Raw genomic sequence first — 18,620 nt, 5'->3', positions numbered from 1 at the left:
TGCTTAGCCTGGGGTTTTATCTTCCATCAGTGCTCCCTATACCGTGACCTTGTTATTGTCCCTGCACTCCGGAGCTGTCACTTACCGGAGCACGGGTAGTTCTCATACTCTACTCTCTCGGTCTTGATGATGGTGAGCGTGGGTTTAATGTCCAGCGCAGCTTTCATGCTGACCGGTGAGTTTGCAGCAGTCCCGGACTAGAATGGGACCCTCAATGCCCCGTGTGAGCTCCAGACAATAGGGGAATCCCTCCTCGGTCTCGTCCCTTCCTGGGGTTCTCTCCTCCGCTGCCTCCCTGCCTGGCTTTTGTTGTAGCACTAATGTGAGCCTCTGCCTCTGAGAGGAGCTGGGAGGGGGGCCCAGCAGTGACAGCAGCCAGGGGGCTGACTTAGTGCGAGCCAATCAGCATCCGCCTGACTCCCTCATCACTGAGTGCTCAGCATAGCTCCCCACCCCATCCCGGCTGCTCGTGCTCGATAGCCCCCTCCCAATCTAATAACCGGCGGCTGCTCGTGCTCGATAGCCCCTCCCAATCTAATAACCGGCGGCAGCTCCCCATCCCATAGCCGAATTCTCAGCATAGCTACCCATCCCATAACCCCCCGTCTAACATACAACCCCCCCATCCCATAACCGTCTGTCTAACATACAACAACCCCCCCTCCCCATCCAATAACCGTCTGTCTAACTTACATCAACCCCCCCTACCCATCCCATAACCGTCTGTCTAACTTACATCAACCCCCCCTACCCATCCCATAACCGTCTGTCTAACATACAACCTCCCCATCCCATAACCGTCTGTCTAACATACAACAACCCCCCCCTCCCCATCCAATAACCGTCTGTCTAACATACAACCCCCCCATCCCATAACCGTCTGTCTAACATACAACAACCCCCCCTCCCCATCCAATAACCGTCTGTCTAACTTACATCAACCCCCCCTACCCATCCCATAACCGTCTGTCTAACATACAACCTCCCCATCCCATAACCGTCTCTCTAACATACAACAACCCCCCCCCTCCCCATCCCATAACTGTCTGTCTAACATACAATCCCCCCTCCCCATCCCATAACCGTCTGTCTAACATACAACAACCCCCCCTCCCCATCCAATAACCGTCTGTCTAACTTACATCAACCCCCCCTACCCATCCCATAACCGTCTGTCTAACATACAACCTCCCCATCCCATAACCGTCTGTCTAACATACAACAACCCCCCCCTCCCCATCCAATAACCGTCTGTCTAACATACAACCCCCCCATCCCATAACCGTCTGTCTAACATACAACAACCCCCCCTCCCCATCCAATAACCGTCTGTCTAACTTACATCAACCCCCCTACCCATCCCATAACCGTCTGTCTAACATACAACCTCCCCATCCCATAACCGTCTCTCTAACATACAACAACCCCCCCCCTCCCCATCCCATAACTGTCTGTCTAACATACAACCCCCCCATCCCATAACCGTCTGTCTAACATACAACAACCCCCCCTCCCCATCCAATAACCGTCTGTCTAACTTACATCAACCCCCCCTACCCATCCCATAACCGTCTGTCTAACATACAACCTCCCCATCCCATAACCGTCTCTCTAACATACAACAACCCCCCCCCTCCCCATCCCATAACTGTCTGTCTAACATACAATCCCCCCTCCCCATCCCATAACCGTCTGTCTAACATACAACCCCCCCTCCCTATCCCATAACCATCTGTCTAACATACAACTCCCCATCCCATAACCGTCTGTCTAACATACAACCTCCCCATCCCATAACCGTCTCTCTAACATACAACAACCCCCCCCTCCCCATCCCATAACTGTCTGTCTAACATACAACCCCCCCTACCCATCCCATAACCGTCTGTCTAACATACAACCTCCCCATCCCATAACCGTCTCTCTAACATACAACAACCCCCCCCCCTCCCCATCCCATAACTGTCTGTCTAACATACAACCCCCCTCCCCATCCCATAACCGTCTGTCTAACATACAACTCCCCATCCCATAACCTTCTGTCTAACATACAACCCCCCCTCCCCATCCCATAACTGTCTGTCTAACATACAACCCCCCCTCCCTATCCCATAACCATCTGTCTAACATACAACTCCCCATCCCATAACCTTCTGTCTAACATACAACCCCCCCTCCCCATCCCATAGCCGAATTCTCAGCATAGCTACCCATCCCATAACCGTCTGTCTAACATACAACCCCCCTCGCCATCCCATAACCGTCTGTCTAACATACAACCCCCCCTCCCCATCCCATAACCGTCTGTCTAACATACAACCCCCCCTCCCCATGCCATAACCGTCTGTCTAGCATACAACCCCCCTCCCCATCCCATAATTGCCTGTTCAACGTTACCCCCCTCATCATCCCATAACCGTATGCTCAACATAGCCCCCTCCCCATCCCATAACTGTCTGTTCAACGTAACCCCCCTCATCATCCTATAACCGTATGCTCAACATAACCCCCCTCCCCATCCCATAATCGTCTGTTCAACATAGCCCCCCTCCCCATTCCATAACCGTCTGTCCAACATAACCCCTCTTTCCGGGCCCCATCCCATAACCGTATGCTCAACATAGCCCCCTTCTCCATCCAATAACAGTTTGCTGCTCTACATAGCCCCTTCCCATAACCGTCTGTCCAACATAGCCCCTGTCCCCATCCCATAACCTGCTCTTCAACATAGCACCCATCCCATAACCGGCTCTTTAACACAGCGCCCCCTCCCCATTCCATAACCGTCTGTTCAACATAGCCCCCATCCCAAAACCGGCTGCTGCTCAACATAGCCCCCCTCCTCATCCCATAACTGTCTGTTCAACAAAACCCCCATTCCATAACAGTCTGTCCAACATAGCCCCCACCCCACAACCATCTGTTCAAAATTGCCCCCCCATCCCAAAACTGGCTGCTGCTCAACATAGCCCCCATCCCATAACCATCTGTCCAAAATACCCCCCTCCACATTCTATAACCGTCTGTTAGGCATACACCCCTCCTCCCCATCCCATAACCGTCTGTGCAACGTAAACCCCCCCCTCATCATTCCATAACTGTATGCTCAACATAGCCCCCCTCCCCATCCCATAATCGTCTGTTCAACATAGCCCCCCATCCCAAAACTGGCTGCTGCACTTCATAGTCCCCATCCCATAACCGTCTGTTCAACATAACCCCCTCCCCATCCCATAACCGTATGCTCAGCATAGCCTCCATCCCATAACCGTATGCTCAGCATAGCCTCCATCCCATAACCGTCTGCTGATCTACATAGCCCCCATTCCATAACAGTCTATCCAATATAGTCCCCATCTCATAACCTCTTCAACATTGCCCCCATCCCATAACCGGCTCTTTAACACAGCCCCCCCTCCCCATTCCATAACCGATTATTCAACATAGCCACCCATTCCATAACTGTGTCCAACATAGCCCCCTATCCCATAACCGTCTGTCCAACATAGCCCCATCCCATAACTGTCTGTTCAACATAGCCCCCATCCCAAAACCGGCTTCTGCTCAACATAGCCCCCCTCCTCACCCCATAACTGGCTGTTCAACACAACCCCATACCCGTCTGTCCAACATAGCCCCCATTCCATAACCATCTGTTCAATATTGTCCCCCATTCCATAACTGTCTGTCCAACATAGCCCCCCATCCCATAACCGTCTATCCAACATAGTCCCCATCACATATCCGTTTGTTCAGCATAGCCCCCATCCCAAAATCGGCTGCTGCTCAACATAGCCCTCCTCCTCATCCCATAACTGTCTGTTCAAAACAACCCCCATTCCATAAACCGTCTGTCCAACATAGCCCCCGTCCCATAACCATCTGTTCAACATTGTCCCCCATCCCAAAACTAGTGATGTTGCGAATTGTTCGCCGGCGAATAGTTTCCGGCGAACATAGCTTGTTCGCGTTAGCCGCAGCGGGCGAACATATGCGATGTTCGATCCGCCCGCTATTAGTCATCATTGAGTAAACTTTGACCCTGTATCTCACAGTCTGCAGACACATTCCAGCCAATCAGCAGCAGACACTCCCTCCCAGACCCTCCCAGCTCCTGGACAGCAGCCATTTTAGATTCATTCGGAAGCTGCATTGTTAGTGAGAGGAGGGACAGTGTAGCTGCTGCTGATTTAGTAGGGAAATCTATAGCTAGGCTAGTGTATTCAGTGTCCACTACAGTCCTGAAGGACTCATCTGATCTCTGCTGTAAGGACAGCACCCCAAAAAGCCCTTTTTAGGGCTGCTTTTTTTTTCTTCTTCTGTGTAATCTAATTGCAGTTGCCTGCCTGTCAGCGTGTGTTCAACATTGTCCCCCATCCCAAAACTAGTGATGTTGCGAATTGTTCGCCGGCGAATAGTTTCTGGCGAACATAGCTTGTTCGCGTTAGCCGCAGCGGGCGAACATATGCGATGTTCGATCCGCCCGCTATTAGTCATCATTGAGTAAACTTTGACCCTGTATCTCACAGTCTGCAGACACATTCCAGCCAATCAGCAGCAGACACTCCCTCCCAGACCCTCCCAGCTCCTGGACAGCAGCCATTTTAGATTCATTCGGAAGCTGCATTGTTAGTGAGAGGAGGGACAGTGTAGCTGCTGCTGATTTAGTAGGGAAATCTATAGCTAGGCTAGTGTATTCAGTGTCCACTACAGTCCTGAAGGACTCATCTGATCTCTGCTGTAAGGACAGCACCCCAAAAAGCCCTTTTTAGGGCTGCTTTTTTTTTCTTCTTCTGTGTAATCTAATTGCAGTTGCCTGCCTGTCAGCGTGTGTCTCAGGCTCACAGCGTATACTGTGCCCACTTGCCCAGTGCCACCACTCATATCTGGTGTAACAGTAGTGTAAATAATTAAAAAAAAAAAAAACTTTTTTGACTGTGAAACATCAGTCTGCTAGTGTAATCTAATTGCAGTTGCCTGCCTGCTAGCGTGTGTGCCAGGCCCACTTGCCCAGTGCCACCACTCATATCTGGTGTAACAGTAGTGTAAATAATTTAAAAAAAACAAAAAAACTTTTTGACTGTAAAACATCAGTCTGCTAGTGTAATCTAATTGCAGTTGCCTGCCTGCCTGCCAGCGTGTGTGTGTGCCAGCAGGCCCACTTGCCCAGTGCCACCACTCATATCTGGTGTAACAGTAGTGTAAATAATTAAAAAAAAAAAACTTTTTTGACTGTGAAACATCAGTATGCTAGTGTAATCTAATTGCAGTTGCCTGCCTGCCAGCGTGTGTGCCAGGCTCACAGCGTATACTGTGCCCACTTGCACCACTCATATCTGGTGTAACAGTAGTGTAAATAATTTAAAAAAAAAAAACTTTTTTGACTGTGAAACATCACTCTGCTAGTGTAATCTAATTGCAGTTGCCTGCCTGCTAGCGTGTGCCAGGCCCACTTGCCCAGTGCCACCACTCATATCTGGTGTAACAGTAGTGTAAATAATTAAAAAAAAAACTTTTTTGACTGTGAAACATCAGTCTGCTAGTGTAATCTAATTGCAGTTGCCTGCCTGCTAGCATGTGTGCTAGCCAGGCCCACTTGACCAGTGCCACCACTCATATCTGGTGTAACAGTAGTGTAAATAATTCACAGTCAAATTTTTTTTTATTTTTTTTTAAACATCAGTCTTCTAGTCTAATCTAATTGCAGTTGCCTGCCAGCGTGTGTGCCAGGCCCACTTGCCCAGTGCCACCACTCTTATCTGGTGTAACAGTAGTGTAAAGAATTAAAAAAAAAAACTGTTTTGACTGTGAAGCATCAGTCTGCTTGTGTAATCTAATTGCAGTTGCCTGCCAGCGTGTGTGCCAGGCCCACTTGCCCAGTGCCACCACTCTTATCTGGTGTAACAGTAGTGTAAAGAATTAAAAAAAAAACTGTTTTGACTGTGAAGCATCAGTCTGCTTGTGTAATCTAATTGCAGTTGCCTGCCTGCCAGCGTGTGTGCCAGGCTCACAGCGTATACTGTGCCCACTTGCCCAGTGCCACCACTCATATCTGGTGTAACAGTAGTGTAAATTTAAAAATTTTTTTTGACTGTGAGACATCAGTCTGCTTGTGTAATCTAATTGCAGTTGCCTGCCAGCGTGTGTGCCAGACTCACAGCGTATACTGTGCCCACTTGCCCAGTGCCACCACTCATATCTTGTTTAATAGTAGTGTAAGTGTACATTTAAAAAAATAAAAACTTATTGTACTGTGAAACATCAGTCTGCTTTTTTGTGTCAGGCTCACAGCATATACTGTGCCCACTTGCCCAGTGCCACCACTCATATCTTGTTTAATAGTAGTGTAAGTGTACATTTAAAAAAATAAAAACTTTTTGGACTGTGAAACATCAGTCTGCTTTTTTGTGTCAGGCTCACAGCGTATACTGTGCCCACTTGCCCAGTGCCACCACTCATATCTTGTTTAATAGTAGTGTAAGTATACATTTAAAAAAAAATGACAGGCAGAGGCAGGCCACCCCCCCGTCATGATCGTGGTGCTGTGATTCCCTTTGGCCATAGAATAATGCCCAGTGTTCAGAGGCCACGTACCATGAACTCGAAAAGTTCTGAGGAGGACATAGTTGACTTTTTAACACAGGACACCCAATCTTCTATAGCTTCCGCTCCGAACCTTGACGCACCATCCTCCAGCTTATCTTCGGCACCTCTCAAGTTACCACTTGCCCGCCTGCCGCCACAACCAACACTAGCACCACAGCCGCTTCACTTGATGTGTCAGAGGAGTTATTTACACATCAGTTGGAAGAAATGAGTGATGCACAACCATCATTGAAAGAGGATGTAGATAACAGTGATATGTCTCAGTCAGGCAGCATTACAGACATGGACGTACGGTGTGATGATGATGTTGTACCCGCTGCTGCTTCCTTTGTTGATTTGTCAGATACAAATGAAGCGGTTGATGATGACGATGCGTCCGTGGATGTCACGTGGGTGCCCGCTAGAAGAGAAAAAGAACAGGGGGAAAGTTCAGATGGGGAGACAGAGAGGAGGAGGAGGAGACGAGTTGGAAGCAGGGGTAGGTCGTCGCAAGGAGCTAGTGGCACAGTCAGACAGCATGCATCGGCACCCGGGGTCAGCCAGACAGCACGCCAATCAACGCATGCTGTTGCCACCACCAGAATGCCGTCATCGCAGAGCTCAGCAGTGTGGCATTTTTTGTGTGTGTCTGCCTCTGACAACAGCGATGCCATTTGCAACCTGTGCCAATAGAAACTGAGTCGTGGGAAGTGCAACACCCACCTAGGCACAACTGCTTTGCAAAGGCACATGATCGCACATCACAAACGCCTGTGGGATCAACACATGAGTAGAAGCAGCACACAAACTCAAAGCCGCCATCCTCCTCCTGGTCCAGCATCTTTAGCCACGTCAACCACTGCTGTCCTCCTTGCCCCCTCTCAACCATCCGCCACCCGTCTCTCTTCCGGAGCAGCTCCTGCTCATCTGCCCACAGTCAGGTATCTGTCAAGGACATGTTTGAGCGTAAGAAGCCAATGTCACAAAGTCACCTCCTTGCCCGGCGTCTGACAGCTGGCTTGTCTGAACTCTTAGCCCGCCAGCTTTTACCATACAAGCTGGTGGAGTCTGAGGCGTTCAAAAAATTTGTAGCTATTGGGACACCGCAGTGGAAGGTACCGGCCGAAATTTCTTTGCACAAATGGCAATCCTTAACCTGTACTCGATTGTGCGAAAGGAAGTAATGGCATGTCTGGCACACAGTGTTGGGGCAAGGGTCCATATGACCACTGATAGCTGGTCTGCAAAGCATGGTCAGGGCAGGTATATCACCTACACTGCGATTTGGGTAAACCTGCTGACGGCTGCCAAGCATGGAATGCGTGGCTCTGCAGAGGAGGAGTTGGTGACACCGCCACGACTTGCAGGCAGGCCTGCTGCCACCTCCTCTACTCCTCCTACTCCATCCTCTTCCATAACCTCCTCGGCTGAGTCCTCTTCTGGTGCTGCGTCTTGCTCCACATCAACAGCACCCCCCCAGCTCCGCAGGTACTATTCCACATCCCTGATACGGCAGTGTCACGCCATCTTTGGGTTGACTTGCCTGAAAGCAGAGAGTCACACCGGACCAGCACTCCTGTCTGCCCTGAACGCACAGGTGGATCAGTGGCTGACTCCGCACCAACTGGAGATCGGCAAAGTGGTTTCTGACAACAAAAGTAATTTGGTGGCGGCATTGAAATTGGGCAAGTTGACACATGTGCCGTGCATGGCACATGTGTGTAATCTGATCGTACAACGCTTTGTGCATAAGTACCCAGGCTTACTGGATGTCCTGAAGCAGGCCAGAAAGGCGTGTGGCCACTTGAGGCGTTCCTACATGGCCATGGCGCACTTTTCCGCTATCCAACGGTGAAACAACATGCCAGTGAGGCGCTTGATTTGCGACAACCCGACACGTTGGAATTCAACACTCCTAATGTTCGACCGCCTGCTCCAACAAGAAAAAGCCGTTAACGAGTATTTGTATGACCGGGGTGCTAGGACAGCCTCTGCGGAGCTGGGAATTTTTTTTGCCACATTACTGGGCGCTCATGCGCAATGCCTGTAGGCTCATGCGTCCTTTTGAGGAGGTGACAAACCTAGTCAGTCGCACCGAAGGTACCATCAGCGACATCATACCATTTTTTTTCTTCCTGGAGCGTGCCCTGCGAAGAGTGCTGGATCAGGCCATAGATGAGCGTGAAGAGGAAGAGTTGTGGTCACCATCACCACCAGAAACAGCCTTATCAGCATCGCTTGCTGGACCAGCGGCAGCACTGGAAGAGGATTGTGAGGAAGAGGAATCAGAGGAGGAATGTGGCTTTGAGGAGGAGGAAGACCAACCACAACAGGCATCCCAGGGTGCTTGTTGTCACCTATCTGGTACCCATGGTGTTGTACGTGGCTGGGGGGAAGAAGATACCTTCAGTGACATCACTGAGGGCAAGGAACGGGACATGAGTAGCTCGGCATCCAACCTTGTGCAAATGGGGTCTTTCATGCTGTCGTGCCTGTTGAGGGACCCTCATATAAAAAAGCTGAAGGAGAACGACCTGTACTGGGTGTCCACGCTACTAGACCCCCAGTATAAGCATAAAGTGCCAGAAATGTTACCAAATTACCACAAGTCGGAAAGGATGCAGCATTTCCAAAATAAATTAAAAAGTATGCTTTACACAGCGTATAAGGGTGATGTCACAGCACAACGTGAATCTAACAGGGGAAGAGCTGAAAGTAATCCTCCGACTCGCACGACCACGCCGGCAAGGACAGGACGCTTTACAGACGTGTTGTTGATGGAGGACATGCAGAGCTTTTTAACTCCTATGCCTCGCCACAGCCCTTCGGGGTCCACCTTCAGAGAACGACTCGACCGACAGGTAGCAGACTACCTCGCCTTACCTGCAGATCTCGACACTCTAAGAGGAGCGATGAACCCCTTGACTACTGGGTGTGCAGGCTTGACCTGTGGCCTGAGCTATCCCAATTTGCAATAGAACTTCTGACCTGCCCCGCTTCAAGTGTCCTGTCAGAAAGGACCTTCAGTGCAGCAGGAGGTATTGTCACTGAGAAGAGAAGTCGCCTAGGTCAAAAAAGTCTAGATTACCTCACCTTTATTAAGATGAATGAGGGATGGATCCCGAAGGGACTGACATTGGGCGATACATTCGAGTAAAAAAGGCCTGATGAGATGAGCTGCCTTGGGCTAAAAATGGTCCACACGCTGCTGTATTTTATCTTCAAATGCCGGATGACTTGCGTGACTTATCCGCCACCAACTAGGGTTCAAGCCGCAATGTTTTAGGGCACTTTCTGCCTGGGAAACAAACATCAATTTTTCTGGCTGCTGCTACAGCAGCGGACGCAACAATACCTAATTTTTCAGGCATGTGTACATGCCAAATTTTTCTGGCCTCTGGTGCTGCACTGTGGCTTCAAAAACAAAACCAAAAAAAGATACTTGACAGGGATTAAACTGATAGGAATAGTACTACTTCCATCTCCCCGTTCCTAAAATCCATGCCATATACACATCCCCTGATAGGGGACACCGCAGTGGAAGGTACCCAGCCGAAATTTCTTTGCACAAAAGGCAATCCCCAACATGTACTCGATTGTGCAAAAGAAAGTAACCTTACCATGGGTCACAGACCGCACGTCTTGTAATTCTCTGTCTGGGAAATTATCTATCTATCAAATCTATCTATCGTATTTATCAAATGTATATTGCATCTATTGATCTATCTATCTAATCTATGTTTCTATCTATCAAATCTATCTCGTGGCCGGACTGTTTTGTGTCCGTCGGCCAAATGTCCATCGGCTAAAAGTCAGGCCACGATTGCACGCGCAGTGCCCCAAATTTGAAGTAGGAGGACCGACCAAGCATCTTTTTCCATCTCCCGGTTCCTAAAATCCATGCCATATACACGTCCCCTGATAGGGGGCATAACAGGGATTAAACTGATCAGAATAGTACTACTTAACAAACCACTCATATCTGGTGGCACAGTAGATTGCACGCGCAGTGCCCCAAATTTGAAGTAGGAGGACTGACCAAGCATCTTTTTCCATCTCCCGGTTCCTAAAATCCATGCCATATACACGTCCCCTGGCGCCGCAACTGCCTCTGGGAACCTTACCATGGGTCCCAGACCGCACGTCTTGCAATTATCTGTCTGGGAAATTATCTATCTATCAAATCTATCTATTTATCTATCAAATCTATCTATCGTATCTATCAAATGTATATTGCATCTATAGATCTATCTATCTAATCTATGTATCTATCTATCAAATCTATCTATTGTGGCCGGACTGTTTTGTGACAGCCACTTGTGTTTCGGCCAAATGTCCGTCGACTAAAAGTCCGGCCACGATTGCACGCGCAGTGCCCCAAATTTGAAGTAGGAGGACCGACCAAGCATCTTTTTCCATCTCCCGGTTCCTAAAATCCATGCCATATACATGTCCCCTGATAGGGAGTGTAACAGGGATTAAACTGATCAGAATAGTACTACTTAACACACCACTCATATCTGGTGGCACAGTAGATTGCACGGGCAGTGCCCCAAATTTGAAGTAGGAGGACCGACCAAGCATCTTTTTCTATCTCCCGGTTCCTAAAATCCATGCCATATACATGTTCCCTGGCGCCGCAACTGCCTCTGGGAACCTTACCATGGGTCCCAGACCGCACGTCTTGTAATTCTCTGTCTGGGAAATTATCTATCTATCAAATCTATCTATCGTATCTATCAAAAGTATATTGCATCTATTGATCTATCTATCTAATCTATGTATCTATCTATCAAATCTATCTATCTCGTGGTTGTGCAAATGGACTGTTTGCGGTGCGTTAAACGGGGAGTTTGGTCTGTCACTGTGAAGCGGGCGTAACCTTTACACTACCTGATCGATACAACATCATACCTGATGTTTTAAAGCACGTTATTCCAAACAATTTAGGAATGTTAGGTGATTTATGCCCTTTATGGATTAAAACCAGACTCTGCATCAACTATGTAATTTTCCGTGGGAGTTTCGCCATGGATCCCCCTCCGGCATGCCACAGTCCAGGTGTTAGTCCCCTTGAAACAACTTTTCCATCACTATTGTGGCCAGAAAGAGTCCCTGAGGATTTTAAAATTCGCCTGCCTATTGAAGTCAATGGCGGTTTGCCCGTTTGAACAGTTGCGGATGTTTGTGTTCGCTGTTCGCGAACGGAAAATTTTCAGTTTGCGACATCACTACCCAAAACAGGCTACTGCTCAACATAGCCCCCATCCCGTAACTGGCTGTTCAACATACACCCCCTCCCCATAACAACCGGGTGTGGCTCAGCATATACCCCGTAACTGGCTCCTGCTCAAAATAGGCCCTCTCCCTATCCCATAACCGTCTGTTCAACATAGCGACCCATCCGAAAACCGGCTGTTCAACATAGTCCCCATCCCATAACGGTTGTTCAACATAGCCCACATCCCATAACCGGCTGTTCAACATAGCCTCCCATTCCATAATCGGCTGTTTAACATACATCCCATCCCCATAACATCTGGGTGCTGCTCAGCATATACCCCATATTCCCCCTCCCATAACCAGCTGCTCAAGAGTGTACTTCTCATCTCATAGCCATCTGCTCAACATACTCCCCATATCCCATCCTATAGCCGTCTGGGCAACATATCCCCCATAACCGACTGCTCAACATACCCCCCCACACTCCATCCCATAACTGACTGCTCAACATACCCCCCCCACACTCCATCCCATAACTGACTACTCAACATACCCCCCACACACACACCCCATCCTATAACTGACTTCTCAACATATTTCCCCCTTTTATAACTGGCTGCTCAACATAGCACCACTTACCATCCCATAACTGTACCCCTCCACCTCCTAGAAACAATTTTACATGTTCAACATAGCTCCCCACCCCATAACCGGCTACTTAAAATAGTACCTCTCTCCATACTATACCTGCTCACCATAGTACCCTTCCCCATCCCAACACAAACTGCTCAACAGAATCCCCCACACAACACTAACAGAGATCCCTAACACCACCTCAGTACTATATGTTCAAGCACAGACATCCGCAATATTGAAAGCTGAAAATCATTCCCAGAACTGCCTAATCTACAGAGATAATAAACCCACTGCTAAAAAACAAACAAACCCCAGCTCTGCCTTCTGCATCTCAAGCCCATAAACCAAACTTCCTAAACCAATCCCAACATTTCAACCTGACTTTTAGTGATCCCCTCAGGTACTGCTTAAAATATGTCTCCCTGGTAAAATAAACCCTAAACACTGACTATTGTCTACCTCCCCCATACTAGTAGTGTTGGTTGTCGACTAAAATAAATAGGAGTGCAAACATATTACCACAATGCTGTATATTAAGCTTTCAGTGCTTCTAAATAGAGCAATAGACATAAAAAATAAAAATGTTGAGGTTTTAGGGTGCTATAATGGATGAATGAGGTGCAAAGTACACTTCCAGCACCCCTAGAACTTAAACCCCTACATGTCACCTGTCACTATTTTAGCTATAAAGTACAATGTTGTCTGTCTTGTTTCTTTAGATCAGTCTTGTCCAGTCTAAGGCCCAGGGACCACAATGAGGCCATCCATAGTGATTTATCATTCTGCTTCTACAAACGGCATATTGTATGTGTTGGAATTAGAGAGCAATTTGTATTAAAAGGGTTATGGATGGACATGGAATTGAAAATGAAACTTTATGCTTCCGATTGAGCCTGCAATTTTAAGAGTATTTTCATTTTACTTCTATTACAATATTTACTTTGTTCACTTGATAAAGATTCTTGGAAAGCAGACATGGGTATGCTCAGTAGCAATGTACTAATGGGAGCTAGCTGGCGATTGATGGCTATTGGCTATGCACATTTGCTCACCAGATGTGTTCATCTAGCTCTCAGTAGTGCATTGCTGCTCTATAACTTATTAGCGTTTTATCTTTTTGCACTTTTATGTGTCTTTAATTTGATTTATACCAGGGAGATATCCTGTATCTATATCTCGCTGGTCTATACTATAACACATTTGCATCTATACACCCTGTTGCCAAGCAGATATCAGTTGACGTGCAAGTAAAAAATGCATATTTCTATAAACCATAGCTCATTCGAGGATTGTTGGGGCTTGTACAATCACACCCTAATCTACTCTTAAAGGGGCTTGCACAAGCGTACCCTACCCCTAAACTGGCTTGGGCAAGCGCACCCTACTCCTAAAGGGGCTTGGGCAAATGCACCTTACCCTTTTGCCAGGAAAAATTGTATTTCTTTGCAGTTCAAGCAAATACCCCTTTAAAAGCATCATCTTCTACCCCACACACAAGGAGGTTAATTAGGGTCAGATATAAATGAGCTCCAGCACTGAGCAAACAATCACTGTGTAGAATGCACCAGGGTTAGGCTTGTGCAACTTTCAATTAAAATACCGGAAAAGAGATCAAAATAAATTATGAAAGTATATATTTTTTTATATATACAATGCACATAATACTCTAATTCTCTAACCAGAAGTCTCTCAGTGCTCCTTGTTGAATTTTCACCACCTCCCACCCTTTGGTGTTTTCCCAGATACATTCACACACTTATTCTTGCCCTGAGGATTCGAGTATTATTATTACAATTTCCATTGTAACAAATTTGTTATTGTTTATCTGCAAAAATGTCAGCACACCACACAATAGAGGAACATTTTACAAAACAGGAACAAAGTAATAAAGCAACTCTTAACACAGCCTGCCTTAGAAATAAACAATAAATAACTGAGATTTTTAAATTAATTGAAATATTCTAAAAACCTTTCCTTCCCAAAACTTAAAGTGACAGTCTAGTCAAAATAAAACGTTCATGATTCAGATAGGGCAAATTTGCTTTGTTCTCTTGGTATTCTTTGTTGAAAGCTAAACCTAGGTATGCTCATATGCTAATTTCTAAGCCCTCGAATGCTGCCTCTTAGCTGAGAGCATTTTGATTGATTTTTACAGTTAGTCAGCACTAGTTCATGTGTGCCATATAGAGTGGAGTTATTTATGAGTCAGCACTGATTGGCTAAAATGCAAGTCTGTCAAAAGAACTTAAATAAGCGGGCAGACTGCAGAGGCTTAAATACAAGGTAATCACAGAGGTAAAAGGTATATTAAGATAACGGTGTTGGTTATGCAAAACTGGGGAATTTGTAATAAAGGGATTAGCTATCTTTTAGACTGTCCCTTTAATTAAAACATACGCTATATACAAAACTTACAACATATATAATGTACAGTCTGGGCAGGTGACCGGGTCACCAAAGTCTGTCTATCATGTGGTATTGTGCAGATCTATCACAGTAATGCAAGAGAGCAGGATAAATGGATTTTTGCAGTGACAATTTCACTGACTTCCTGAGAACTGAGTGTGCAGACTAAAAGGGACACTGAACCCAAATTTTTTCTTTCGTGATTGAGATAGAGCATGACATTTTAAGCAACTTTCTCATTTACTCCTATTATCAAATTTTCTTCTTCATTCTCTTGGTATGTTTATTTTAAAAGCAGGAATGTAAGTTTAGATGCCGGCCCATTTTTTGTGAACAACCTGGGTTGTTCTTGCTGATTGGACAGCACCAATAAACAAGTGCTATCCATGGTTTTGAACCAAAAATGTGTTTGCTCTTTAGCTTAGATGCCTTCTTTTTTAAATAAAGATAGCAAGAGAACAAATAAAAATTGACAATTAGAAAGTTGTTTAAAATTGCTGCTCTATCTGAATTATGAAAGAAAAAAATTGGGTTCAGTGTCCCTTTACAGGACCAGTCAACACAGTATATTTGCATAATCAACAAATACAAGATAACAAGACAATGCAATAGCACTTAGGGGCCTATTTAACAAGGTGCGGACAGACATAATCTGATATTGCGGATCATGTCCGCCACACATCAATAAATGCCGACAGCATACGCTGTTGTCATTTAACACTGCACCAGCAGGTTATGGAGCAGCGATCTTTAGAATGCTGATTCATAACTTGTGTTTCTGGCGAACCTGAAGGCTCACCAGAAACACGGGGCTTCAAGTTCCATACAGAGCTTTATAAATAGGCCACTTAGTCTGAACTTGAAATGAGTAGTAGATTTTTTTTTCTGACAATTTTAAAAGTTATGTCTATTTTCACTCCCCCTGTACCATGTGACAGCCATAAGCCAATCACAAATGCATACACGTACCATGTGACAGCCATAAGCCAATCACAAATGCATACACGCATATACTCTGTGGCCCTCTCTGCACCGGACATCGATGGCCGGTATCGTTGGTGGGTGGGAGCTTACGTGGGAGGCGGGTGGGCGGCCATCGATGCTCTGTATGCAGAGGAGGGGGCGGGATCGGGGGCGGGAGCGCGCACGGGAGCGCGCGCGTGCACGGGGGGTGGTGGGCGGGCGCGTGCACTGGGCGGGAGCGGGTGGGAACCGCTACACTACAGAAAAACAAAGTTCAAAGTAAATAAAACTAATAAAGTTTAAATACTAAAATTATAATCTAAGGCAGTGATTTTTAACCTTTTTTTTGCCGTGGCACACTTTTTTACATTAAAAAATCCTGTGGCACACCACCATCCCAAAATTTTAAAAAAATCACACATTGTAGCCTAATACAGCATATATATATATACACATACACACAAACACACACATACTGTATGTATTGTGCTATTATGCCATGCTTCCTACAAACTACCCCTGCACTGGGAGTAAAAAACAAGCAAAGTTTAAAAAATATGTCACACTGTTGTCAGTCTGCCGTGGCACACCTTAGGATCTCTCACGGCACACTAGTGTGCCACGGCACACTAGTTGAAAAACACTGATCTAAGGGATCTGGAAGGGGTTGGGGGTTGGTCTTGGTGGGGGGGGGGGAAAGCTACACTACAGAAAAGGGCTTTTTTAAAAAAAAAAAAAAGGCACATTTTTTGCAAAACTGGGTACTGGCAGACAGCTGCCAGTACCCAAGATGGCGCCCATTAAGGCAGAGGGGAAGGGTTAGAGAGCTGTTAGGTGGGGGATCAGTGAGGTTGGGGTCTAAGGGGGCATCATACACATCAGCATATGTAAATATGCTTTTTTTTTTAAAAAAAGGGCCAAATACCTTTTATTTTAGTACTGGCAGAGTTTCTGCCAGTACTTAAGATGGCGGGGACAATTGTGGGGTGGGGGAGGGAAGAGAGCTGTTTGGGAGGGATCAGGGGGTCTGATGTTTCAGGTGGGAGGCTGAGCTCTACACTAAAGATAAAATTAACCCTGCAAGCTCCCTACAAGCTACATAATTAACCCCTTCACTGCTAGCCATAATACACGTGTGATGCGCAGCGGCATTTAGAGGCCTTCTAATTACCAAAAAGCAATGCCAAAGCCATATATGTCTGCTATTTCTGAACAAAGGGGATCCCAGAGAAGCATTTACAACCATTTGTGCCATAATTGCACAAGCTGTTTGTAAATAATTTCAGTGAGAAACTTAAAATTGAGAAAAATTTAACTTTTTCTTTAAATTGATCGCATTTGGCGGTGAAATGGTGGCATAAAATATACCAAAATTGGCCTAGATCAATACTTGGGGTTGTCTACTACACTACACTAAAGCTAAAACTATCCCAAAAGCTCCCTACATGCTCCCTAATTAACCCCTTCACTGCTGGGCATAATACACGTTTGGTGCACAGTGGCATTTAGCGGCCTTCTAATTACCAAAAAGCAACGCCAAAGTCATATATGTCTGCTATTTCTGAACAAAGGGGATCCCAGAGAAGAATTTACAACCATTTATGCCATAATTGCACAAGCTGTTTGTAAATAATTTAAGTTAGAAACCAAAAGTTTGTGAAAAAAATTGTGAAAAGTGAACGATTTTTTGTATTTGATTGCATTTGGCGGTGAAATGGTGGCATGAAATATACCAAAATTGGCCTAGATCAATACTTTGGGTTGTCTACTAAAAAAAAATATATACATATCAATGGATATTCAGGGATTCCTGAAAGATATCAGTGTTCCAATGTAACTAGCGCTAATTTTGAAAAGAAATGGTTTGGAAATAGCAAAGTGCTACTTGTATTTATGGCCCTATAGTTTACAAAAAAAGCAAAGAACATGTAAACATTGGGTATTTCTAAACTCAGGACAAAATTTAGAAACTATTTAGCATGGGTGTTTTTTTGTGGTTGTAGATGTGTAACAGATTTTGGGGGTCAAAGTTAGAAAAAGGGTGTTTTTTTCCATTTTTTCCTCATATTTTATAATTTTTTTTATAGTAAATTATAAGATATGATGAAAATAATGGTATCTTTAGAAAGTCCATTTAATGGCGAGAAAAACTGTATATAATATGTGGGGGTACAGTAAATGAGTAAGAGGAAAATTACAGCTAAACGCAAACACTGCAGAAATGTAAAAATAGCCTTGGTCCCAAACGGACAGAAAATGGAAAAGTGCTGTGGTCATTAAGGGGTTAATGCAGCAGATGAGCTGTAGGGACAGATGCTATCTTGCTTTCACAGCACAGTACAAAGGTGGGCAGACGTTTGTGCAGTGGTTTTTCTTTGTCAGCCACACCAACCTGCACAAGTTTGCTGGTTCTGCAAGAGAAGCTGGGCAGTGGGCTATTCTTTGATTGTGCCGGAATTGTCAAACACAGTGAAAGGAGTGCAAGGAGAGCTGAGATTAGTGACTGCCTGGTGTTGTCTTTATTGTGTTTACATGGTCTGGTTCAGTGGAGTCCCTGCAGGTGTGTTATGTGGGGGGTTTACTAATTTATTTTAAAACATCTGGATGTCTCTTACCACCCCAATGGCAGAATCTTGTCAGACAAACTGGTACTTCTTAGTGATTATATGGCAGCTATACATGGTTGGAGTGCATTACATGGGACATGGGTAGGGTTGCCAAGTGTCCAGTATTTTAGCAGGCTGTCCAGTAAAATCTTGACAAAAATACTGGACACTTAAATGTGCAATTTTTTAAAGTCCCTGAGT

The 18,620-nt window shown here is 45.8% G+C and overlaps 1 protein-coding gene across 5 annotated transcripts in view; it reads right to left on the bottom strand.

Annotated features, from left to right (window-relative positions):
• Positions 1 to 18,620, bottom strand: part of ETS1 (ETS proto-oncogene 1, transcription factor) — a 263,261-nt gene that overhangs the window by 98,889 nt on the left and 145,752 nt on the right. For 4 of the 5 annotated variants that reach the window (XM_053691554.1, XM_053691555.1, XM_053691557.1 and 1 more), the window contains exon 1: positions 86 to 335. The exons of the other annotated variant lie outside the window; for it this stretch is intronic. In XM_053691554.1, coding sequence (XP_053547529.1) covers positions 86 to 167 — 82 coding nt within the window. In that variant the 5' untranslated portion in view covers positions 168 to 335. Of the gene's footprint in view, positions 1 to 85; positions 336 to 18,620 lie in introns of those variants that run through there. 5 annotated transcript variants of the gene reach the window in all.

Source organism: Bombina bombina, chromosome 8 (genome assembly GCF_027579735.1).
Source record: "Bombina bombina isolate aBomBom1 chromosome 8, aBomBom1.pri, whole genome shotgun sequence".
Lineage (NCBI taxonomy): Eukaryota > Metazoa > Chordata > Amphibia > Anura > Bombinatoridae > Bombina > Bombina bombina.
This window is presented reverse-complemented; position numbering and strand designations above follow the sequence as displayed.